This window comes from Diplotaxodon limnothrissa, linkage group LG12, assembly GCF_057381915.1.
Source record: "Diplotaxodon limnothrissa isolate DT_005_m linkage group LG12, D_limnothrissa_male_GT1.1, whole genome shotgun sequence".
Lineage (NCBI taxonomy): Eukaryota > Metazoa > Chordata > Actinopteri > Cichliformes > Cichlidae > Diplotaxodon > Diplotaxodon limnothrissa.
In genome coordinates, this window is record NC_140607.1 from 25398704 (window position 1) to 25424853 (window position 26150).

The 26150-nt window shown below is 45.5% G+C and overlaps 1 protein-coding gene across 1 annotated transcript in view; it reads left to right on the plus strand.

Moving 5' to 3' along the window:
- LOC146621402 (zinc finger SWIM domain-containing protein 6-like) overlaps positions 1–26150 on the plus strand; it is a 45839-nt gene continuing 19689 nt past the window's right edge. The window contains exons 1-2 of the mRNA XM_085367376.1: positions 1–466; positions 25413–25769. Of these exons, the coding sequence (XP_085223502.1) occupies positions 34–466; positions 25413–25769 (790 nt within the window). The 5' untranslated portion in view covers positions 1–33. The remainder of the gene's footprint in view (positions 467–25412; positions 25770–26150) is intronic.

The following is a 26150-nucleotide window of genomic DNA, read 5'->3' on the forward strand; positions in this document are numbered from 1 at the left end:
GGAACTGCGCTTCAGGTTGGAAGCGGTGCGAACATGGCCGAGCGAGTCCAGCAGCCCCCAGCCAAGAGGCTCTGCTGCCGGCCCGGCTACAACCCGGCGTGCAGGCAGGGGCAGCGGGCTGGAGGTGTCCTGTGTGGCGGCGCGGGGTCCGCTCCGGGAGGGTCGGGAAATGGGAAAACGCACAACCCCGAGTCGTTGCTCGATATCGCGGCTCGCAGAGTCGCGGAGAAGTGGCCGTTCCAGAGGGTGGAGGAGCGGTTCGAAAGGATCCCGGAGCCCGTCCAGCGGAGGATCGTATATTGGTCTTTCCCGAGAAGCGAGAAGGAAATCTGTATGTATTCCTCTTTCAACGCTGGAGGAGAGGAAAGTGGAACTAGCGGGGACAATAATGACGAGACCCAGCTGCCTTTCCTACGGGGTGTCACTCTGTTGGAGGGTGGCTGGGTGGACAACGTATTGCAAGTCGGTGAGTGGACCATAGCGTTAGAGTAACGCAGGGAAACAGCATATAACCAACAAAACACCCAACTAGCACGGTTTGCCTTTTCCATTGGAGCCATGCCAGACTTTTAAAGGGCTCGTGTTTGCCTCCCTTAGTCTCGTCTATTATAAACAATGCAGGGTATTTCCACACCAGTCTACCCTATAGCTGTGTGTGAGAGCAGCCTATTTTCAGACAAGCCCGTAATAGTAGCCCACTTCTTCTTGTTTTTACCCACTGAGCTGCGCGCATTGAATGGCCCACAGCCATCCCAATTGGAAGCTTAGCACTTTGTTCCTATTTTTGTGTCTTTCTAGCTCTCCATGCCCCCACCGATGGGTACGCAGACAAAAGCCCCCTATATCTTTTCACCGCTGGCTAAATAGACGATATTTAGAAAGGGTGGGAGGGACGGTGATTTAAAGCCACAGTGCTTCTGTTTTGTTTGCCAAACACCTTTGTGAGACGGACTGAAGTCTTTCTTTCTGCCTTTCCAATATTCACTTAAAGCCCAAGCTATATGCACGGGGTAATGACAAATATGTTTTTTCCCCTTGGCGGCATTATTTTTGGTAAAGCTCGGGGTAATTAGAGGTGCTATAGGCTCAGCAACCCCCTGGCTGGCTGGCTGGCTGGCTGCCTTTGCCAGAGCCACAATATTTCACTGCAATCGTCAGTGCAATAGACTCAGCTGTCAATCCGGCTCCCCACCCTTGGAAACGGTTCAGGATTCTAATCCCATTACCCTCCCCAGTTCATCTGAATCTTAATGCATTCTGCAAACAAGATTTTATGCATGATCTTCTTCCTCCTCCCTCCCTCCCTCCCTATCTCTCTCTCTCTTCCCCCTCCTTGTTCCCTCTTCCTCTCTCACTTCTTGGCTTACTATCCCTCCAAAGAATCTGTGTGGAGATGGCTTCAGCTCTTGTGGGCTCAGAGAATGTGCAGTGCACAATAGTAGCCATGGAGTAGGCAGACAGGAAGGCAGCTCTCCCTCCCTCTCTCTGGCCTGTTTACCAGATTCCCCAGCATTAGTCTCATTTATGGGCTCGGTCATTTGGGGCTTTAGGAAGCAAAGCACTCAGCTTAGGGTTAAATAAAAAGTGTGAGGCGTCAGCGAGGTATATGTAAGCAGTGTGTGTGTGTGCTTTGGGAAATAGTGACAGGCAGGGTAACGAGGTCATTTACTGTGGCCATGCATGTGCTTCTGTCTGCTTTAAAGAGATGGAAAAGTGTGTCAGAGTGTGTGTGTGGGCTTGATAAACACAGAGGGAAATTGCACATGCATCTCTCTCCCTCTGTGTGTGTGTGTGTGTGTGTGTGTGTGTGTGTGTCTGTGTGTCTGAGTCTGCATGGGCTGTCAGTCTCATCCCGCATGCTCACAGAGAGTGGAGAATGACAGGCGAGTACACAGCAGGAGGAGGGCATGTTATGCTGATTGCAATTTTCACCCCAGAATTTTTTATTTTTTTAAAGCTTGGGAAGATAAAGCCAGGAAGAGAAAATGATAAATAAAAGATGCAATCTACTCCAGGGGACAGGCAGCCACTGGAGGATGAGGGCTTAAAAGCAGGGCAGCGTGGGAGGGAGGAGGCTGTCAGCCACATCACACACCACATGTATTGGCCCATCAAACACATACAGTGGGTCTGGCCTGGAAAACAGTGCAGGGTGGCTGTTAGGGCGTGTATGTGTGCGCACACAAGCGTATATGCATGCATGACTTTGTGTGGCTTCTTGTGTGCAAATGTGTGTGCTGTCAGTGGGATGGGATTCAGTGTTGATGATGAAAGACAGTAGAGCAGTAGAATAGATGCAGAGGTTATTGTGTATGGGAGTTGGGGGGAGCTAATATACTTGAATGGATCTGCTGTCGCTGTATTCCACTCCTTCCCCTCCCATCCCGTCCTCTACCTCCCTCTCTCCCAAGTGAGCAGCTATAAAACTCTCCATATTTACTCCCCTAAGGCCAACTACCAGCCCCCAGTCTCCTGTGATTATTTATCTTTTTCTCAAAGACATTAATCACAAGCCTTTTTCCTTTTTTTTGGGTCCCTCCATCTCTTTCCATACATCAGTGCTATGGAGAGAATGGATAGGGGGATGGCGCTTAAGGGGAAGAGCAATAGATCGGGTGATATCAAGAAAAAGAGGGGAAGCCTAGAGGGAAAATGTGGGTGGAAAATGCAAAAGAGGAAAGAAGCATTGAAATGGTGATTGCAAGAGAAGGGAGATGCATGAAAGTAAAGAATGAAGTGCGGAAAAAGGGGGAGAGAGTGAGATGGATGGCTCGCTCTCTCTCCCATGCGGGCTCATCTGTTCCAATGCCAGCCTCTGAGATAAATTTTCATATACGAAATTCAGGCGTTATCTTAGCGGTCCACTGCTCCTCGGTTATAGCGGCGTTATAACAACCCGGCTTCGGTATTTTTGCGCTCCTCACTGATGTTCCGGTCAGCCACAGAGCAGGTGTCAGACCACATACCTAACCTTAACCTCTAAAGGCTTCTGTGTGTAATAATACATGAAAAACTGCAAACGAACAGCATTAAATATGCATCTTGCTTTGGAAAGCAGTCCCCCTAACAGCAGCTGTCTGTCATAAAAAATTACATTGTCATGAGGTGATCACAGAAACATCAGTAAATCTCACCAGTGGTGCCAAATTTTGAATCTTTTTTTAGCTTGTCAATCACACTGTACCGTGTGGCAACTGAGCATCATTTACCGGTATAGAAAACTTCTAGACCAGCCTGTTCTGATCACAGCATCTGTTCTCTGGTCCCCTTGTGTAATTTAGACTCAGCGGCTCATCTTCCTGAAAAGGAAGGCTAGTGTTATTGTGCCCCATCCTCTAATTATAGAATTCTAATCCTATGGCTGTAACATGGCATGACAAAGCATGTTTGCACTTCATTACCCTCCTTCCTGTTTTAGTCCTCCAGCATGGGTCAAGTTCATCTCCGCTGCTGTCATTTATTCAAGACTTGTACCTTTCCCTTGAACTCTCATCCCTGTGTTTCTAAACCCTCCCACCCCCCGTCTGCCTCCAGGGCTTTGTACTAAGAGTTAAAAAGGAAAAACCCCATAACTCACCACCGTACACACCACCACCTTCCTATCCTGTTACCGTAAGCCACCATGTCCCCGAGGAGTGACATACTGATGCCTGGCATATGTCGCTCTCTGCGTCGTCATTAGCATAGTCTACGCGGGACAGCCTGTTTATCCAGCTCCGCTTGTTAGGCTATTTTTTTTTTTTTCTTCCACATGAAGCTACATGTCATTTTTATCATCCTTACTGCCCCAAATCTGAGTGATGAGGCGGACACTTTGAGGGCGCTTTAAATTAAACTTGAATGAAAGTAGATACGCCATAACCTGTGGACCATTTTGCTGTGTTTTCCATGGTGGTGTTATCGGACTAAATGGCCTGTAATATTTTGCCTTGGCCCTGCCAAAAATATCACTGAGTGTCCATGGCAGTCATGCCGGTGTAAGTGTGAATGTCATCCTCCCCGACTCCACCTATTCCAGAGATAAACTGTTAGGTGTGTGTGTGTCTGTGGGTATGTTTGCATATATGTGTGTCTTGTCTTTTGCTTCTGCATGCTCATAACTCAGGTTAATTTGTTCACGCTCTGGAGAATCTTAATTAGGTTTCTGCGTCATCTGCTCTCACCAACTCTCCGTTTTCTTCCTTCTTTTAGAAGAAAAATAAAAAATAAGTCATGATGTCAATGAAACAGTGAAATAACAACCAGGCGAACCACCCGCCTGGTTGTTATTTCACCTGTTTTTTGATTGTTTGTTTTTTTTTAAACCTCTTCCTATTTGTCACATGGAGAAAATCATAACACAGACTCTGCTTAAATTGTCTGTGTGGCTCCATTATTGTGCACCATGGGTGTGTTAGTGGAGATGCTGCACAAAAACTTTTATTTAACATTCGGCCAATATGAGACGACAATACAACATACAGAGAACAGCATTTAAACAAAAGGCTTGGTAAAAACAATGAAGGTTTGCACACATTGTTAAGTTATTGCTGGTATGACAATGCCAAAGAGAAATATTTTACAAAGTTGAAGGAACACAAACTTGTTTGTGCAAGAACAGACTCATGGATCCACATCCTTTTTTTTTTTTTTTTTTTTCCCCTATGCACTTCTTTTGAGCTAAGGATTCATAAGGCTTTTTAAAAGAGCTTCTTCGGGGCCCACATCGACAAGCATTCAAACATTCTGTCCACAAAGGTGCAGAATTTAAGATGCGCAACGCAAATCTTGCAGGAGCATGTCGTCTGCGAGACGCTATCGGGCTGAGCGTTAAGGCTGTTTTTGTTGGGTGAGGGCTTATTCTTTTTGTTTGTGTGTGGGCTGTTTCTTTTCATGTGGGTGGATCTGGTTTTATTTTCCTGTTAGGTTAGAGAGTTCCTTTATCTTTTTTACAATGCCCGTCGAGAATGAGCCCACATGCCCACCGCTGAAGACAGGGAGAGCTAGAGAGAGAGACTGAGCATTATTCGAATATTCTGGGAGGCCATACTGCTGTAAAGAGGCAGAAATTGTGATGCCGGACTTAAAGAAATGCTGTCACAATAGAATTCAGAGGCTTTTCAAAATTATTCCCCATGAAGGTTTTGTGCTTTCCTATAAAGCAAAAGTTCTTTTAGAGGATTCTGTGAAAGTCAGGGTTATCAGATGTCTGTAGATCATGCTTGAAGGTGATAGCGACGAGGGAGCAGTGATCCAGGATCCGGTGCATCAGGTCTACCCCTAGGCATATGACTAACCCTGGGCTTGTATCGTCATGGAAACATGCCTGAGCCTAGAGCTAGTGTAAACATCTGGCTGTCCAAGAGGGAGCGAGAGGGGCAGCAACTGCGTCCATGTGAAGAGAAGTGGAGTCTTTAAAGAGAGCGCTCTCTCTCTCCGTCTGGCTTTGTGTATCTGAGCCTGGGAGAAGGAGATTCCAGGGCCTTGTCTCATTATGTTGGCCGAATGGAAAGAAGATAGGATACCTTTCAGCTGTCGTGTAATGGAAACACGTTAGCTTAGTACCTCCGCGTGTGTGTGTGCGAGTGTGTGCACATGCAAATGCGGCTTTGCAGTCGTTTGGTTAGAGACAACAGATTGTGTTTTGTGTTTATCTTTTGATCTCGCTATTGTTTATTTCATAATATTACTTGATGAGAGATAATGCCTAGATTGGCAAAGCATCCAGGAAAATTTTTTTTTTTTGTATGTTTCCAGCTGAGCAGAATATTTTCCATCTAAAGCAAAAGTTGCGTAAGCGTCACAGTAAATCCAAAATGTGTTTGCATGATAATTACTTTAATTCTGCAATAATAAGTTTCAGCTCGATCTCAGTTTCCGCTTTCTATCGCTTGAAAGCAATGTGGGTGGCCTCCTTAAGGATATACCCTATAAAGAAACAATGCCATGCTGCAGCCACTAAGTGATAGATGACCACTGGTTCCTCTGCTAGCTGTGCCTCGATCCCATCATGTCAGAATTTTCCAGAAGGTCCCTAATGCTTGTCACAGCCTTAGCTCCAAACTCTAACCAACCCCGTTCCCAGATGTGCCTTTAGATAGATTTTTCCCACCACAGACCATAACTTCCTGTAGCCAGCCATGTTCCATCTCCTAAACTTGGCTTTAACTGTCCCCTGCTCCTCCCATTTCCAATGCCTATACCTGTAGACAGTCCTGTCATTTCAAGCTCGGACTAATGTCTGTGTGCCCTGTTTCCAGTCTTTCTACCTGACTGGAGCCAGCCTCTGTCTCATTCTCAGTCCCAGACATAGCCGTTTCCTCCCTACCCCTCTTAAATGAACGTTCCCAGTTCCAACCATAGCTTCACTATATCTGCCACACTGCCAGACCTATCGCAAGTAGACCAAAGACCTCTTTTCAAAATGACCCTGCACACTAATAGAAGCATATATTCAGAGATGCTCAGCGTTTAAGATCAGCGTGTGTTGGTGCTTGTTAAAATAAACCAGCTAAAGTAATAAAGTTCCAGCATGAGCTCTGTAACGTCTGCCCCAGTCCCTGTTCCAGCTTGACTTGTCTCCTGTCCCAGACTGTGGCTGCTGTGTGTGCGTCAGCACAGCTCCTCGGCTGGCTGACTCTGTCTAGGAATCCAGTCCTTCCTCCACACAGCTCCTGCCCCTCTCTTCTCTGTCAGCAGAGGGAATGAAGCACAGGGAGCAGGCGACAGAAAGGGTACTAAATCCACAATGACAAGGCCCTATTAAAAGACGTTTTTTCTATTTCATTTAATGACTTTTATTACCAGCCACCCCTCTCACTTCGATTTGGCAATAATAACAACAGGGGAATGCAGCACTCAGCGTTATCCTATCTGATTCTCCCTTTCACTTTTTTTTTCTTTTTAATGAATTCCACTTTGCACCAATGTGCTGCTGAAATAAGCACAAAAGCAGTCCAAGTCTGTGCTTACTGCAGCGGAGAGCTAAATGTGTATATATTTATTGTGGATGGATGCCTGTCTTTGTGCCTTGCATGCATGCTTGCATGTACATCTGTAGTAAAGACTTTGCACACGTCTTCACTGTTACCACAATCCAAAGCTTCTCCATGTGGTTTGGTCAACAGCTGTTGTCACCTCAGAAGCCAAACGTTTTGCGGTTTTGTGTGTGTCTGTGTGCGTACATAATCACTGTGTGCTTTGCTCAGAAAGTAGAAAGCTACCTGCCGTGGTCCAATATTAAGAACAATTACTTTGGTCTATCCTAAACAAATACACAGCATAATGATAATAATAATAATAACACAACTTTCCCTTGTAGTGAGTGTATAATTCTTGTATCATGTTCGTCTATATCAAACGAACAGCCCAGGGCTTTCTAATAAGAAGGCAGTCAAGGCCATAAAGATTTGGACTTGGACTTTAACTCGGGTGGATCTGCCTTGTAAAGCTACTTCTGAGACACAGCTCGCCCAAATTCCTGCACAGCTTATAAGTAAAGGCAGGATTCTTTCAGTCTATTTAACTTTGTGTGAATAGGCGAATGTACGTGTGTGACTTTGTGTGTTAATGGCTCGCTGAGCGTGTTTATGGCTGTGTGTGTCAGGCTGAATAAAGGTGAGGCATGTTAATGATAAGAGGGTGGATGACATTCCCGTCTGTCATCATTCCCACCCTATCTCGTTTCCACTCTTGCATGTACACACACACACACACACATTTACCTCACAGTGCCGGGGTGCCGGTGACTAGGCGCCTTTGAATAAACAACAGCAGAGGATGAGGGTTTACCTGCCACTGACCCCTGTTGCTCGCACACATACATACTGATAGAGGTGTTCACTCATTGACTGGTCCCTCCCCCATCACTAAGCTGGCCCAGTGTTGACCTCTTCATCTGATCTCCAGGGATTTACCGAAGTCAAAGGTCAATCTGGTCAGACTGTCCCTCCAGTGGCTGACTGCCTTCCTTGAAAGACAGGCCCCTGCTCGCATTATTGTTTTCCAATAAGTAGCACCTGACCAAAGGAAAAGGCTGCTTGCTTGATTGAATGTGTGCATGCGTCTTTACACGTCCCAATAAGCAATTTCTCACCCGAGAGAACGGTCCAGGAGGAGACAAAGAGTATGCCCACTTTTGTTGTCCCTTTTGTGGAACAATCGGGAATCTGAGCCAGATTGAGACGAGGGGGGTTATCCCCTTCTCTCTTCTTGCCTGGCAGGCTCAAGTGCCGTGTGAGCTATGTAGAGGAGGAGGCTTTGAGAGTGCAAGGTGCCTCTGGCTGTGCCTGGTCCAACGATGTCGTGGCGGTGTGGCATGTGAGACATGCATTCATTGCTTTGTGGCAGAGCAGGGCTGAATAGAGCTGGAAAGGCTCTCCAGGCATGAGAGACAGAGAGACAAAGAAAGAGAATGAGAGAGATTCAGAGGGAAGGAGTAGAAGGCTTTCAAATGACTATGGAATTTAGTTTGCCCTTCTAAAGAGGTTTTTTTCTTTCTTTCTTTTCTCTCACTTCTATGCTCTTTTTTTTTTGTTTTGTTTTTTTGCTTGCTTAGTTTTTTTTTTCATATTTCATTCCTGTTTTCCTTGTTCTTGCCAGCCTGTTTTCTTGGTCTTACCATACCTCCATACTTGCACTCCCTCTCTGTGCTTCTAAGCTCCCATTGTCTCTGTTTCTCTACTTCCTGATTTTCAAGTTTCAATTCCCAAGCCAGGCTAAAGACACCCATATTGTATTTTACACGGCTCCTGTCTAGATACAGCATGTTTCCATCAAGCTTCCTGTGTCTAAAGTCCCAAAAGAAGGCTAACAAGCTTTCTAATTCCTCCTCTCTGTGCTTTGCTAGAACTACCAGTCTGTGTCCAGGTCTCAGGGGCAGTCGCTCTTTCTACATTCACAAGCTCTCTGTTTACTACAGGATTTATGAGAGAAACAAGACTTGGCCTACTTGCTGTGACGTGTATTTGTCTGAAGTTTTTAAATGATCCTCAATCTGATGTTGTTGTTTTTTTAGGCATTGCAGACCATCCTGGAACCTTTTTAGGTCGACACTGATGAATTACACTTGTTTATTGCCCTGATCACAACACTTCTGCCAGGCCACAAACATAAACCTAACTAAAAATCCTGACTGATCGGCTGATCTGAATGCTAGCCCACAATAGCAGATAAACTTCTACACATCAAAATGGCAAATGTCATACACGGTGTGCTGTTTAAGATGCTTTACACAACCCACAGTGACTTCTGCAGGCATCTGCAAGCTGCTTTGCAACCCGCCTCCACTGCAGTTCCTCTTTTCACTGCTGTTTCTCAATCAAATCTGCTGTGATGATGCCTGCTCTGTTCTCTGCTGGGGGTTTTGCTGCTTCTCTCCCCTCTTCCCACTTTCCATGTCTGAACATGAAATGGGATGCAGGTTCCCAAGCAGAGCGAAATGTGGAAATAATAATCTTATTTTGACTGAAACCGGTCTATGCCTGTCCCACGCTCTGCTCGTTGAACGGCATGGGTATAGTGTGGGTGAAGTATTGACGCTAGCATTATTGCCTGGCATTGTTGAGGATGATTGTATGCCATTGTGTGTCACTGCCAACCTGTCTGTCTGCATTCTAGCTGAGACTGGCTTGCTGCTAGCAGGCTAGCTGTCCCTCCTGGGTGGCTACATCACCTCATCCTATACCCTCCTCACAGCCAGTGACAGCCCAGCCCAGGGAGACATAGGTAATGGTCCTCTCTGATGTACACCCCGACTCAATTGAACTGGATGGCAGACACACGCCTAAAATAACAAAAGGAGGGGAGCGAAAGAGAGGGGGTGGAAAGGAGAGAAGGGGAGGGAAGGAGCGAAGCGATCGATAAAGCAGGGACACATTGCCTAATAAAGATTTATTCCTTTCCCCCCCCCCTCGCCATCCGCCTTGGCAGGGCAGACGAGGAGGGGGGGAGGAGAGAATGTGATTAGTGGACTTCTTCTCCCAGGGTGCTTCTGATAGCATGTGTGTATGCGTGCATGGCGGTGCACTTGGCCCCATGCGTTGTGTGTATTTTTGCATCTCGGTGTGTTTATCGCATGTGTTTGTCTCTCTCCCAAGAGCAATAGGGGTTAAAAACGGTCTCTGTCGTTTGTTCTGCCAGCAGCGGCACTAGCAGCTGCAGCTGTGTCCCTGCCTCTCTCTTCCTGTCAGCTAATATTTAGTTAATCTTTGGTCTGGGACCTACGGGACTGGCCGGAGCTCCTGGTGCCCCATCCATCTCGCACTGATCTATATTCCACGCTGGATCCCTGTGCCATTAACCACTACCAAGGGGAGGAGAGCAGGGGATGGAGCGGCGCAGAGGTAGAACTAAGAGGAAAGGGCAGATGGGTGGAGGTAGAGCTGTAGAGAGACAAGAGAGTGATGGAGAGGAAGCGATAGAGGGAGGAGGAGGAGGGGTAGCTGTCTACCGTATCAGCGCTAAATAAGAGGGAAAAGACAGGCAAGGAGGTGGGTCAGCTATTCCATACATGGCAGAAATTGCTCCTAATAATTTAGGGGAAAGTGCAGCAAAAGAAATATGCACAGATTTATTTATTTATTTTGAACTCTGCAGCTCCATTTATTTCCTGCTTTATTGGATGCCGTCCCGATTTAAGTCTTTCATATAGAGGAGCAGGTGGAATTACTTCAATCCGACAATAAACAACAGAGAGGTAGAGTGTTTCCACAAGGAGGTGTGAAAGGTTGAGGAGGAAAAGGCCGACGTAGGTGGTGGAGGAGGATGGGCAAAAAAGAGAGAGGCAGAGGCGTGGGAGTGAGCGATCCATATGCAGTGAGTGGGCCACTTCATTGATATGCATTGTGTAGTTATGAGGGGGTCCACCTGTGAAGGCTCCAAGTGCTGAGTCACTCAGTAACGCACAGACTAAATGCTTTTATCCCAGACGCCTCGTCCATCTGAATGGAATATAATAGGCCGTAAAGTGCTTTGCTAGCAGCGGCTGCTTGCCCCATGGCAAACCCTTGCCCCTCGCTCTCACTCACCCTTCTCCAAATCTCATTTCGCCACTTTCATGGAAACAAAGTGTGCTTAGCTTTAATTACATTGTTGTTTTTTCTATATATTTTTGTTCTTCTTTCCATCTTTCCATGTTGTTCCTCCTGCAGTGCTTTTCTGGCAGCAACACTGAGCTTTCTCTCTCTCCCCGCTACAGCCCTTCTGTCCACACTCCCTGCATATCTTCCCCCTACAGTTAAGTGTGATCCCTCTGCTGCTGCCGCTGCCGATGCTGTGTGTCTGCGTGTGTGTATTTTGTGTGTGGGGCACCTGTTTGGGATCTCGGTGTGTGTTCAGGGTCACGCCTGCAGGTCGTGCGTAATGAATAGCAGAGCTGTTGGCGAAGCACAACTGGTCGGGGAAGGAGGTGGCCAGAGAATAGCTCACCAGTGACGGAAGGAGAGGAGGAGGATGGACGGATAGATGGAGGGAGGGAGGAAGGAAAGAAAGAAAGGGATGATGGAGCGAGAGGACCAGTAAGGGAGGAAGTGAAGAGTGGTTGCGAAGCCAGTGAGCCTTAACCACCTTCTGTCAGTCTGTCTGGTCTTGGTGCTGTTTTCTCTCTCCTCGGAATCTAATGGCTTTTCCACTGTCCTCTTTCCAAACCTCCCCTCCTCACCCCCTTCTCTCTCTCTCTCTCTCTCTCTCTCTCTCTCTCTCTCCCCCTCCCTCCCTCCATTTTTTTTCTTTCTAATTCCTCTCCATCTCTCACTTTCCCAGTTAAAATTCTCCAACGAAGTCCCTGTGCTGTCTTCCCTTGCTACCTCCCCTCCCTCACTCTCCCTATGTACTTCCAGCTGCTGGCCAGGGGAACAGCTGACTAAATCTAAAGCTGGGGCCCCTGGCTCTGGCTCTGGCTCTGGCCCCAGCTCCAGCTCTGCCATAGCCTCCTCCTATTCTCAGCCCCCCTTTTCCCTTCCTCCAGCTCTCCCTCTTCTCTCTGGCCTCTAGCCCTGGCTCCTCTCTCAGCAGCCCCAGCTCAGCCCTGGCCCTGCCTCTGAACCTGGGCTCCAGTTTTGCCTGACTCTCAGTGGTTCCTTCCAACCATCCCCCTCCATCCCACTTTGGAGCTGAAAAGCCTCAAAACCCTTCGCTCTCTCTCTCTCTCTCTCTGTTTTGCCTATAAGCCTTCTGTTTTGCTTTCTCTTTTTCGTGTGGGTGTGTGTGTGTGTGTGTGTGTGTGTTGGCTTTTTTGTTTTGTTTTTTTTAATTGTGTATTTCTTGCTACTTCATTTGCTCACCCTCCTCCCTGCTCTGACAGGCTGTAGCTGGGCCCCTGGTACTGTCCCAACATATCTGGACTGAGGCCTCATCCAGGTTGGCTGCAGTTCAGTTCTCTGGCTCCTTTGCCCAGCATCCATTGCCAGGCATCTTCCTCTCTCTGGCTATAACGTTAGTCACTGTAACTCAATGTGGCTCGCTTTACTCCAAGCCACACTCGGCTTGTACATTCGGTTGTTTCTGGCTTAACACTTTCCGTGAAGCTCTCAGACTCATCGCGTGTCTCCTCCGTCTCCTCGACTCCAGTTTCCGTGCGTGTCTTTAAGTTGTGTAGACGGGCTCTGGCTCAGGCAACGGCACAGACACACACGGCAGGCGCATGAAAGCATGCGTCGTGCGAGAGTGTGAAGCATATGACACATGATTGGCAGTAGGGGGAGGATGGGGAAAAGCAGCGAAAGGGGAAGTGGGCCTTGTCACAATTCTAGACAAGCCGAGGGCTCAAGTTTGATCGCTGCCCAGGGAAAGGGAGCCTTTGTTCACTCCCCCCGCCCACCTCCTCCCTAACCTCTGAGGCTGTCAGAGCGAAGGGTGCAGGCTTGTGTGATTAGGTGCAGGCACAGGTTCCATCATCACTCTTTTGAACAGACATTGCCCACAGAAGACACACGCCAATACGCTTCTTCCTTCTTGACACAGAGCAATTCTGAAAGGGCGACTGTAGGGACTGACAGGGTAAAGTTCAGAGAGCAGCCTGCAGCTACACTGGGATACACATTCCCTTTGAGTGGAAGTGGGCCAGTGAAGCCCAGGCAGGAAGAAAAATAGTCTCTCCTGTGGAAAAACTTGCCGTTCTTTGCTTATTATTCAACCCATTCCTGTCTGTCTAATGCCCACAGCAGTCTCCCCCCCCCCCCCCCCCCCCCCTCCTCTCTTGTTGCATTTGTTGTCGGCTTTTGTTGTTATGTTTTAATTTTGTATGTATGCGTGGAGAGTGATTTGCTGGGTGGGGGTGGAGGGGTGGGAGAGCAGCAAAAGTTTCCTTTGGAGTCACGTTTTCTCTTGCTGACTGACAGACGCGGGATGATAAAAGCGAATCGCAAAGTGCCACAGACATCAAAGGTTCCTGTCTTCCCTCACTTATTGGCATCAGTGCACAACAACCCGGCGTGGATTCCTCAAAACAGGGAGGGAAGCAGGGGCGGGTGGGGCGTGGAAGGAGCTGCAAGACGTGGAGGCATATGACAAAAGAAACTACCGTCCAAACAGCTTGAGGGGGCAGAGTCAGGAGGTGGGGCCGCTAAATAATCAAACCTAAGCGCTGTAACTGAATCGGACTGCTTTTCAAGAGCATTTTCAATCAAAACGGGCTTTTGATGTGCACTGATTCTGATACCAGCAATGTTTGAATAGAGAAATAGTGACAGGCTTGAAGTTATGAAGAACTCTGCTTTGGGCCCTCACTTTGAGGCTGCTTTCTTTTTTTGGTGTGCATGTATTTTTTTGTATGGACCAGTGCAACAGTAATTAACTGAGTGTTAAAGCTGAGATGAAGTAAGCCGCTTGGTTCTGCTCTCCTAACCTTATAGACCCCCGCCCCACCAACCCCTCTTCTGTGTCTGTCTCTCACTCCCTCCCTTTTATCCTTTCTCTTGTTCAGGATGGCACCCATTGACTGCCTCTGACCTAATTTGGGCAAATTTCACTGACCTACTTCATGGGTGAATGCTGACTTGCCCACGGGAGGTGATTCTCTCACACACATGCACACATAATCTTTTCTATCCTTACGGTTAACATGCAGGCCCCTCGATGCCCCGTACAGTGGATGTGGTGGCGGGCAAGTGACCCCCCTCAGCTCACCCCCTCGTTCCCCAATCAAACCCCCTTCTATCCTCTCCTCCTTCAGCAGTCTGGCATCCCAAATGAACATAATGAGGATATCAAAGTGTGAGCGCATAGTAAAATATAAACAAAGCTGTTGGCCTCTGTTTGATGTGGTCTCAGAGGTGACATAGCGCTTCACTTCACTAGTCTCTGAAGAGATGTAATCAGCATAATTGGGTAAGGATACGATTATTCTTCTGTCATTTATGAAAATGCTAATTTGAGGTAATTCGATCAAATAATCTGGAGGTACTTTGGGTGTACTGGCAATCACAGTAATTCATTTTTTAAAGTTTAAAACGATACAGACTATGTGCATGTTGAGCAACCTGAGAATTAGTCTGTTAATGTGCTAAAAATGAATTCAAGCATCATTGCATTCCTCTGGCAGATTAATTCCCAGTCAACTGGACGAGGTCCTCTGGAGGGTTTTGGAAAGGGTGTTGTCATTCTTGGATTAGTTTCCCCCCCCCCCCCCCCCCTTTTTTTTTTTTTTTCTTTTTTAATGTGAGGATGATTAGTAATAGACTTCTCTGCCTACAGGCCTTCACAAGGACATGATGGTTAGAATGAAGTCTAGCTTGAAACTGTGTTTCGGTCACGCTTGTTTTAGTATTCTTTGTAATATTTTGTGCAACCGGTGTTTTGTGTGTTTGACAAAGAAGATACTTGTGTTCATATTTTTATTGTCTGCATATTTTGCACTGTGTGTGTGTGTGTGCTTGCCCCCTGAATGTACATGCATATAGACCCAACACCGGACAGACACACATTGTCATGGCAACGCACACGGATGTCAACAAAAGAGGCTCCAGGGTGAATATTGTCCCCCCTCTTGTCCAGCAGGGTGCAATTTATCTCAAGGTAGCCATGAAAGGCAGCTATTTACATGAAACCAGAGCTGTTTCTGGGAAATAAGGGTCTCTCTGAAGGTTTTGATGTCAGCTGCCTGCTTTTAGTCCAAGAATGGAAACCTTAACCATCCAGAGAGAGAGCGAGCGAGCGAGAGAGGGGAAAGGAGAGGAGTGAGTTGTAAACCTACCGAGAGAGATCTCAGTTCCCCCATGTGTTTCAGGTCCTCACCCTGAAAAGTCTCTCATCCTTTCCCCTTCGACTTGCTTTCTGAAGGCCGAGCGTAGCGTGTGATTTCAGATGCTTACAGTTTGCACAGAGTAAATCTGACTCTCTCCCACCCCCCCACCCCCCTTTGCTTTATAGCTTATCCTTAAGAGAGTGGTGCTAACATCAACGTCAATATTTACAGGAATAGCCCGCAGGCAAGCGAATCGACCACCTCGATTCAGCAGAGACATCAACCTTTCTCGTGCTCCCCCTCCTTCCTGCCCGTTCTCTTCTTTCCCTCACTTGTCTTCATCCCAGCTATTCCCGTTCTCTGCAACAGCCCGTCGATCAAGGCGCCAGGTGGCTGAGTTATTTGTCTATTATTTGTGTGTGTGTGTGTGTGTGTGTGTGTGTGTGTGTGTGTGTGTGTGTGTGTGTGTGTGTGCACAAGGTGCGTCCTGTATGCGCAGGATCTTTGACAGGGCCACGGCTTTGACACAGGCTCAGCTACTGTTTGAGAGATGCTGGATGACGCGTGTCAAGCGATATTAAATGTGAGAGAACCTCCCCTCCTTTCTTCCTCCATCCCATCCCCCACACCCCGAACCCCCACTCTGCCCATCCTGCCACCGTGGACTGTGTCTGCTGTGGTTAGTGTGAGCTATGACACTTTCCACTGGGTCTTTTTTTTTTTTGTTTGTCTTTTTAGGGAGGGGGGTAGGCGGCACATCTGATGCATGAAGCCTCACATCACTTCGGGTATAGAGTGGAGAGAAGGTCAGCAGATACACAGAGGAATAGATGCAGTGCACAGACACCTTACCTGTGTCAGGTTTTTCCCTTTTTAATGGTCAAACTGATTATTGTGCAAGCTACATATTTTTCAGTTATGGTGTTTGAAAACTGCTGCTGTAGCTGTTGCACAGTTTTGTCTTATCTGGGGTGTCGCTGATGAAGCCAGGTCACTTTCCAATAGACTGCCCACCTGTTTAATTGTTCCATGTAGATTTGTTTATTTTCTTTGTGCAGGGAGACGATAAATAACTTTTTTGTACATTTCACTGTGGCACTAACACACATGTGCACCTGCTTCCATCTCTGCCAGGTAAGGCAGAAGCACAAGTAGCATGCCAGCAGGCCTGATGCTCTAACAGGACGCTCCGAGATGGGGGGGGTGCCGGCAGAGGCAGCTTTATGGCAGGATGTAGCACGCGCCGGCGAACAGAGAACAGCCAGTGTGACCTCAGTGACTCCAGGAAAGAAGGGGTTAAAAAAAGCCAGCATGGCTACATTGGCTGCGTTACGCAAACTGGCGGCTGGCTGGAGCTGAAAGGGGAAGTGCTGAGCTCAGAGGAACACTGGCTCAGAGCCATCGCTCCCTCCTCCCTCCTCTGAAACCCCCCCCCCCCCCCCTTTACCTCCCACCCCTACCCGCCATCCTCCCCCTCCTCCCCGCTACAGCTGAGTGCTCCCCATGCTTCCCACCGCCAGGCGTGGTGATGTGTGTTTGTGTGTCTGTGGGCCTGTGCTGGAATGCAGCTTCCCCCTCGGCTGGGGCCTGTGTGTGTGTGCGCACGTGTTCGTGTCTGTCTGGAATGATGCCTCTCCTTGTCTATAGTGTGACGTCAGTACACACACAGCAGGTCAGCTTAGGGCTAGGCAACATTCTGCGTGTGTGTGTGTGTGTGTGTGTGTGTGTGTGTGTGTGTGTGTGTGTGTGTGTGTGTCATGGGAGGGGGAACAGGGGAGGAGTCAGTTATTGGAGAGAGAAAAAGGAAAGAGGAGGGGCTGTTTGTGAGCAGAAGGAGGTTGACTGCAGGGAGTCACTGAAGCCAGTATGCGTGCATGCATGAAGGAATCATGAGTGTGTGTCAAGGGGTGGGGTTTTGTGTGTGTGTGTGTGTGTGAGAGAGTGTGTCGGGTGACTTTCCAAATGAAATGGGAAGGGTAAAGAGAGTAAGGTTATTTCCTGGCGTGGAGAAGTGAACCTAAAAACACGCACATAACCCACGCATGTGCACTCGCAGTCATGCTGCAGTTTTCAGTCCAGTGCCATTAGTGCCCAGCTATTTTCATATGCAAATAAATTCTGTTCACTTTCAGCAGCATTAACTTTCACAGTGGCTTTTTGTCTGTGCGCTGTGCTGCATTTACAGAATCTTTTTTATTTAAACCACACTTGCTCTTTTTTTTTTCTTTTTTTTTTCTATTATCGATTTTAATATTTGAACTTTAGTGGCTCGACAAACTTCTAAAAGCTGCATTATCGCCAAAGGATTTCTGGGTCAAAGTTCAGATTAAGTGAACGAAACGCATCTACAATCTATTTTGCATGTCAGTCTGGGAGTTTCTGCATGCAGATTTTGCATAAAAGCTGAAAAACACACTTTTCAATAATCCCCATTTATTCCTTTTACTTTGTCTACTGAACAGACCAGCTCATTTTGAACAAGGCTAGTGCTTTACTGTCTCAACTTACTCTATAGGTTTCCCACCAGAAAGTTACTCAAGTGCTGTAGTAGCAAACAATGGCTTTTCAATGGATCCCTTTACCTTCATCTATAGCTTGCGTGGGTCTTCTGGGACAGACTTCTGCTAATTACACGCATTCATTTCCAGCCATCTGTAATTTCATTCATACTAATGAACCTTGCACATGGATTGGGATAATGTATAGTTAATTTACAGATGGGAGACAGAATTAGCAGGCTGCTAACTTATCAAGTGACAGAAATTTGTTGGATACCAACTAAAGGAACAGTTCACCCAATACCACACAGGTGAAATTACACCTAATAGTAATTTTAGACTTAAGCGTTAAATACTTAAATACAACTAACATAGCACGTTTTGTTAGACCCCAATTTTAGTTTCTCACAGTCACACAGGTCTGAATGCCAGCCATGTTCACCGGGCAATTACTGGTTGTAAGGAAAAAATGTAGATTTCCCTAACCAGTTGGTGAGTGATTGCAGGATGTTGATGGTAGTCACTATGAAACTGATTACTAAAATCCTAGTCACCCTGGCCTAGAGACTGGTCAGTGACCTCCTGGCAACCACAGGTCATTAGGGATAAATATGTATTTCCTGACCAGGTTGTTTGTAGTCAGAAGATGAAATTGGTTGCAAAGAAGTGTACAGTTATGATTGCTTTGATTATAAGCAGTTTGCTTCAGTTGCCCATTTTTGGAACGGGAGACACTAACTCGACTGCAAACACTTGCCATCGAGTCTTCATGCAGTAGTGAAACTGAGAAGTGCAACACAAACCGGAAATTGAAAATGCTTGCCTCAAAGGAAAATTTGTGGCTTTTGAAATGTGTTAGCTGCAACTTTTGTGCTCAGTACACACTGTAGATGATCTGCTCGTCAGCTATAGGTTTGCAGCTGACTGCTGGTCACTTGCCTCCATTCCAGGCTCTGGTCGCCTAAGCAGCCTTCTAATATATTTACTATCTGATCATATGTCAGTCGGCTGTATTCTTCTTATAAGTGATTATTTCAGTCGTTTGCATGGAATTTCAACAATGTTTATGCTGCTCATTTCCCATCACTTGAAGTCGTGGGATGTCATTCACTTTTTATGCTTTCTGGTCTGACTGAAGGCAAAGAACGCCTCAGGATGCCAACAGCTAGTGTTCTCCTAGTGGCCCATCATAAGCCCAGATAAACTGGAGGATTGTGTCACATAAAATCTGTGCCAAATCGATATGTGGATCCATCCACTGTGGGAAGTAGCTGAAAGTATTTGCAGTCAAGCTGGCATCCCTCATGCAAAATACTGGTGACCTTTCAGGGAGGTTTTTCAATCTCAACTGGTGGTTCTCAGATGGCCAATCAGTCTCTAGGCCTGTGTGACTGAGGCCTAATAAACTTTTACAGACTTTTATGTATCTTTTTATATAGAGTCATGCTAGCTGGTTATCCCTGTTCCCCAACATTTTCTAATGAATATCCCTTAAACTGTTTTTTTTTTTTTGTTTTGTTTTTTTTTCCTCTTGTCTCAAGCCCGTCCATGACGAGAGGCTTCACTGTCTTCTTATACTGGTCATTTTCTTGAACACCAACCTTTGGGATCCGTCAGCAGAGCAGTAACACCATCTCTGTCTGACAGGCCCAATCCAGCAAAATTAGAATCCATTTTGAAAGTGATAGTTAGAAAATTGCAAGTCATTCCTGATGTACCGCGTGGCAACGAAGTGGCAGCAGCCCAGTAGTCGACTGTCATTTCAACCGCCAGCTGATGACAACTCCAATCACCCACACATCCGTCAGCGTGCGCGCACACTCGCACGTAGACACAAACACACAGACATACACGTATACTTTCCCTCCCGTCCCTATGATTAACATTCAGATTTTGCTGTCAGATTCTCAAACGGAAGTAAATGCATTGAAATTCATAGAATATCTCAGAACATTAATTTATGCTTATGTGTGTCTTGTCAGGATAAGCATTCGGACTGGGAGCTTGTGTGTGTGTTTGTGTACAAATATGCATGTGTAAATGTGTGGGTGATGAAAACACACCCGGGGAGGAAAAATACTTTTTTTTTTTTTTTTTTTTTTTTTGGTGCACCAGTGGGTTTAAGGCATGAATATGGCTGCCCCTGGAGCTCAGTTGTGTTATTCAAGCCTGTCCCATACCTAGGACACACACACACACACACACACACACACACACACACACACACACGCCTGGAGCAAGGTCTCCTGCAGAATAGCTCTGATGTCTGTTTATAGTCTCTGTATGGGTTCTTCCTTATAGGACCACACACGCATGCACTTATTGTTACTCACACAGACCTACCCTTTTAGATGCTGCATAGCCTTGTGTACGTCTTTGTAACCTTATTAATTGGGCCAGTTCAAGGAGCTGCGACGAAGGAAATGCTCCTTTAGCTGTGGGTGGGATGGCGTGTTAGAGGGTGGGGGTTGTTCATCAGTTTATGTCCCTTTTCTAGCCTTGTAGCAGTTCAGATCTCCTTTCAGCAGGGCCTCTCAGTTTAGTCCGACCAAATGGATTGGATTCCAGGCCAATAGCCTTTTCTCTGTTAGGTTTAAGCAGGCTATCTTTGGTCAACATAAAATAGGATCCCATGTTAAAGCTCACACTGCTGCAGGTGGTCCCCTCTGGATCAGAGAAGCTCTAGCAGGGCAGAGTCGGATTTAGGTGTTGCTCTCTCTCTGTCTACAGCCCACGAGGTAATTTGATTAATGTGCAAGGCTAAAGTGAATCTGTGCAGGCGACTGGGCCTTAAATATTTGCTCTGGCTGTTTCTCCCTCTTTGCCTTTGTTAACTTGCTTTCATACCGGCCCATTTGTTTAATCTTGGTTCTTTTTATTTTTTTTTGGTTTTGTTTGTTGTCTTTTGTTTTTTCATTCAAATGCATCATTTTTTCAGAATAAATCACACACAAACAAACTCTCTCACACACACACACACACACACACACACACACACACACACACACACAGAAAGGATGAGTGCTGTCTGAACTGCAGGGTGCCATATTAGATTTAGGTGACAGTCACTCATGGACCAATTCAGCCAATAAACTTAATGACCTTCCCACTGCTGGGCCTGAATTTTCTCCATTGACTTGGAATCTTAATTTGATTGCGGAAATATATGTATGTTGCTCAATCTAATTTAGTTCACTGATTTTGGAACACTGGGCACTTTTGTGCTTAGCGAAGCAAACCCCCTCTCCCCACCAACTGCCTTCATGTGGGAAGCTAAATCCTGTTTCATAGGGAGCATATAAAGGTGGCATTCTTCCGTCACAGCAGACGTACGTTGAAGGAGCTGCAGGTCTTAGCCCAGGTCTTTCCTCCCTGAAATAAGAGCACAAATCTGGCATTTCAGGGGGGCCCTTGTTTTTGGAATAAGCAGAAGTGGTCATAGCTGGTCAAGACGTCACATACTGGCTAATCTGCACTTACACAATTTGAGAATGAAAGATCGAAGTGCAATATGAAAGAATGCTTTGATGTGGGTCACCCAAAGAGTGTGGGTGGTCCACAGACATTTTTGGATATCTATCTGTCTGTCTGTTTAGCTGTCTAGCAAGCTAGCTAGCTTTACACACACACACACACACACACACACACACACACACACACACACACACACACACACACTCATTCTCACTCACTCTTTCACACACTGTCATTGCCTGCTTCCTCTGTGTTTTGGGCCAAGTGTGATTTCACCAGGGCGGTCAGAAGGGGTTTCTAGGGCAACCTCACAGAGGCCTTGTTCTAAAAATGGCCGCCATGGTTACTTTGAAAGCCAACACTGGCCCCTTGAACATGCACAGAAAAGAGCCCTGAGTACCACTTGGGGAGGAAAGCTGGGTGGACTGGGTGAGGGGGAAACCAGGCTCTTTAATAGCTAGCACATGAGACATTGAAGGTTTCATACCCACCCAACCAGGAGTCAGGGGAGGTGTGTTTGTGTGTGTGTGTGTGTGTGTGTGTGTGCTAGTGCGTGTATCTAAACAGTAATATCCCTGTACTCAGCGCTTGGCTAAATTAAAAGGGCATTTTTGGCGTGGGGGGCAGGTTTTGGTGCCCAGACGATTGGACGGGGAAAGGCGAAACTCATTACCTACCCATCTGTCAGAGAGTGAGAGAGAAAGAGCTGTGGGAATGTGGATGGATGAAAAGGGCTTGGAAGGGGAGAGAGTGAGAATGCCTATTAAAGCAAGGGAAACACGACAGAATTTAGCTTTTTAAATACGCAAGTCTTTTATCGCTGTTCAGTGTTTTATACTCCATGTGTTCTGAATCCAAAAAGTATCCCTGTTCATTTTCTCTATGAGAAAGAAAAATAGTTTTGGTTTTTAAAGTGCAGCTGGTTTTACAACCGTGTGTGTGTGTGTGTGTGTGTGCAATTGTATCAAAGGTTCATTTTTTTTGGGCTCTCTAAGCCCCACATGTTTTTGATGTTCTCTCTTTCTCCCCCCTCTGTGGACCAGGGGCCACTCTCGAAACACAAGCTTGACATCCTCATTTGTATGTTTTTTGTTTTTTTTTTTTTTTTTTTTTTTTTACAGCTTAATAAGCTAGCTTTCTGCTCTACAACCAGGTGCACCATGTCAGCGTTTTTGTCTAGTTTAAGATTGTCTCAGTGCTGGAGTCTCCCACAGCTGGAGACATATAGGCTTTGATCACTGCAGATGCGAGTGGCTGCCATATTTGATCCACACTCAATCTACTGTGGATATTGTTAACAAACATGTGTTTCCTCTGCCAGCTGGCTTTCAGAATGGAAACGCATATCTCCATGGCAGTGTTGTGCAGTGTTAGGTTTTTGCAGCCAGCATTTCTTAGTTTGCAGATAATGCTAAGCGAAAGGGTAAATATCATAATTCATTGCTCTTTCTGTTTTACAAACTCCAATTACATTCATGCTGATAGAGCTTTTTGAATGTTGTATTGATAGATTTATATTAGGCATCCATCTCATAAAACCGATAGCAACTATTCTCATCCAAGGGAACAAGCATTAAATGGACACAAATGCTCAACTAATCCAAAAGGGGGGGGGAATTCAAAGCAATTTAAGAATGGAGGGGCCTGAAGAGGCTTGAGAAGAAAAGTTAACTGCTAACTGAAGTTAATGGATGTGAAGCAGAAAACAGACAGTCAAAATAAATAGGAACACATAGTTTATTCACAGTTTAGATAAACACGTGAAGTGGTTATCTAAAGTTTACTCAAAGTAAAGCTAGAAGTTAAGTTTGTTAACTAAAAATATAGATAAAGAAATAAAATTGTTAGTTAAGCAACAATAATTTAAATTGGCTTGTAATTTAAATTGTTAGCTAACTGTTAAAATGATTATTTTCACTATTTCAACTGTTAAACTATAACTAAACCGTTTAAAGTGGTTTAAAATGATTACCCAAATGCATGCCTTGTAAGTGAAATTGTTAGCTAACTGTTAAAACAAATAAAAGTCAAAGTATGCTATGCTAAGTATGCTATTCAATGCTAAATTAATAAAAAGTTTGAAATTAATAGTTTAAAAAATTGGTTGAAATTGAAATTGTTTCCTTAATGTATTAACAGCTTAAATATTGAGAAAAGTATCCACAGTTTGTTAGCTAATTGTTAACTAAAAATAATGAATAAACATTTAAATTAGCTCAGTAAAATTTTAAATGAAGACTCTGAAATGAGAAGCTAATGGTATGGCTTGCTACTGAAATATTTAGCCAGATGTATTGATTAACAGTTGAAATGGTGAGATAAAAGTGAAATAAACAAACTAAAATGTCTGGATAAAATGAATTAAGAGTTTTAAATGACTAGCTGAAAGCATACCATGTCATTAAAATAGTAACTATTGAAAGGATATAAATGTATAAATAAATGCTTGAAATTGTTGGCTAAAAAGAAGGAATAAACCAATGAAAGTGGTCACCAAGTATGAAATGCTATTAGATGCAGGACTAACTAAAACTTGTTGGCAAAAACTGTAAGACAACAGCTATTGACAGCTTGTGATATGCAAGATATTTAAATGAAGTTTCCAACTATGCTTTTCTAGAAGCTGCTTTAGGGACAATGCTGACATTTCACATTATCACTATTTTAGTCACCCGCTTTCTTATTCCACTCATTGAGGACAAAGAAAGAAGGGTGTCTATTTTGACCTCTGTTTAGCTTTCCTGAATAATCCTCCACTCATTTCCATCTATATCCTATAAAATATTCAACTCCTGCCCCTCCCTTCATACCAAATATAGAGCCCCAGAAAACACTTTGATATATGCGTTAATACATGCTTGATATCACATCTATGTATGCGCTCGGTCCTTTGATAAACATATTAAACATATGTATGTCTTTGCATGGTCCACATGAATTTCAGAGTTCTCTCTTGAGCGCATAAATGCATTCATAAGCTACTCCTGGCCTCTGCTAACCACTCCCATTATTAATAAATGCATGATCGCACGCTGTGCCTCAATATGTGTGTGTGTGCCCATATGTGTGTCTCTTTCATATGCTCATAAGTGTGTGTTTTAGGCCACTGCTGGGAACCCCCACCTGGTTCATTCATATGTATTCTCGAATAATGACTAGCCACGCCTCTGGATGGTGCAGTCAGGACAAGATCAAACATTATATTCAAATGAGAGCCTGTATAATTCATACTGGAAAAGTCAAGCACGCTGCTCACTTCCTTATCTCTTTCTCAATTCCTTTTGCCGTGGATCAGCAGTTTCCTGCATCTAGATTTCTGTCAGGCCCTTCTACTCTCACTCACAGTAATGGTAGTAGACTGCAGCTGGTCCTGATCATACTGATAAGAGAACATGGGGCCTTTGGCAGGTGACTGCGGCCGAGTGAGTCTGTTTAACATAACTCCATCCTAAGTTTATTCATTCTTGTAGACAATGTGCACAGTAGTGTCATTTATTAAAGAGCACACTTGGTGAACTAGCTGCTGTAGTACAAAACGTCTTGTTGCCTCTGTGTGTCTGTAGATCTGTAAACCAAGCAGCAACCTTCTTGACTAAAAACTCAATCCAATGCAGAAGCTTCAAACGCTGTACTACCTCATGTGGCTACCTTAGACTAGCCCCTTTTACTCAAGCAAACCACAGTGAGAAGCATTATCCACAAATAGAGAAAACTTGGAATAGTGGTGAACCTATCCAAGAATGGCCATAATGAGCTCTAAGAGTGCATCGATGATTCATCGAGGAGGTCACAAAAGAACCCAGCGTATGATCTAAAGAACTGCAGGCCTTACTTGTCTCAGTTAAGGTCAGCTTTCATGATTCAGCAATACTAACAGTTGTGGTCATTTGTATATTCTTAAATCTGGCTCAAAAGTAACACAGTATTTCATAAAAAGAACAACATACCAACAGTCAAACATGGTGGTGGTAGTGTCATAGTCTGGGACTACAGGACCTGGACCATCTCCAGCTGAGATCTATTAGCATCACCCTAAACAGACCTTTCATGCTTAAAAACCCTCCAAAGTAAACCAATTCTACAAAGAAGAGTGTAAGCACCGTTAACTAGTGGCTGATGGTGGTTATGTCCCTGTATTATATAAGACGTTGCTTAGTTGTCTGCTGTTTCTGTAGCTTGGCTTGTTGTTTTAGTTGCAAAGACAAATGGAAAACAATGAAGGATTTAACAAAAACGTTCCTAAAACAAAGCACGTTCTCTTTTGTTTCTAACATTTTCAGGCTTCCACCTGAGCGGCACAGTGACGGACCCCGCCACCCCCTCGTCACCGGAGCTCGTTTGCAGCGTCAGCGTGAGCTTTGATCGTTGCAAGATCACGGCGGTAACGTGCACTTGTGGAAACAAGGACATCTTCTATTGCGCCCATGTAGTGGCGCTGTCGCTTTACAGAGTACGGAAACCGGAACAGGTCAAGCTGCACCTGCCCATCTCGGAAACCCTCTTCCAGATGAGCAGAGACCAGCTGCAGAAGTTCGTCCAGTATCTGATATCAGTCCACCACACTGAGGTTCTGCCTACTGCGCAGAAACTGGCAGACGAGATTCTGTCACAGAACTCTGAGATCAATCAGGTCCACGGTGAGGAAACCTGTGTGTTAGTGTCTTTGTGAGGTAATGGGCATGTTTAAGATCGCATGTGGGTTTTAACAGCCTCTACGTGCGCACGTATTGACTGCGAGGCGAAGGTGAAGTGTGGCGAGATCAATGTTACTCATTAATAAGAGCCAGACGGCAAGCAGAGATTCTGTGGCTGCAATCAACACTATAGAGCTCTTCTTTACCTCTGAGAGAGAGAGAGAGATATAACAATGCAGAGATACAGATCAAGAGGTTACTAGACAGATTTGTTTATCTCTTGTTATCAATGCTGTACTTACTGCTTACCCAGAAGAGGTAAGCAGCAAGTACAAATAGAAGGGCAAACAACTCGGGAAGAGAAACCAAGGAAACCAAGAAGCA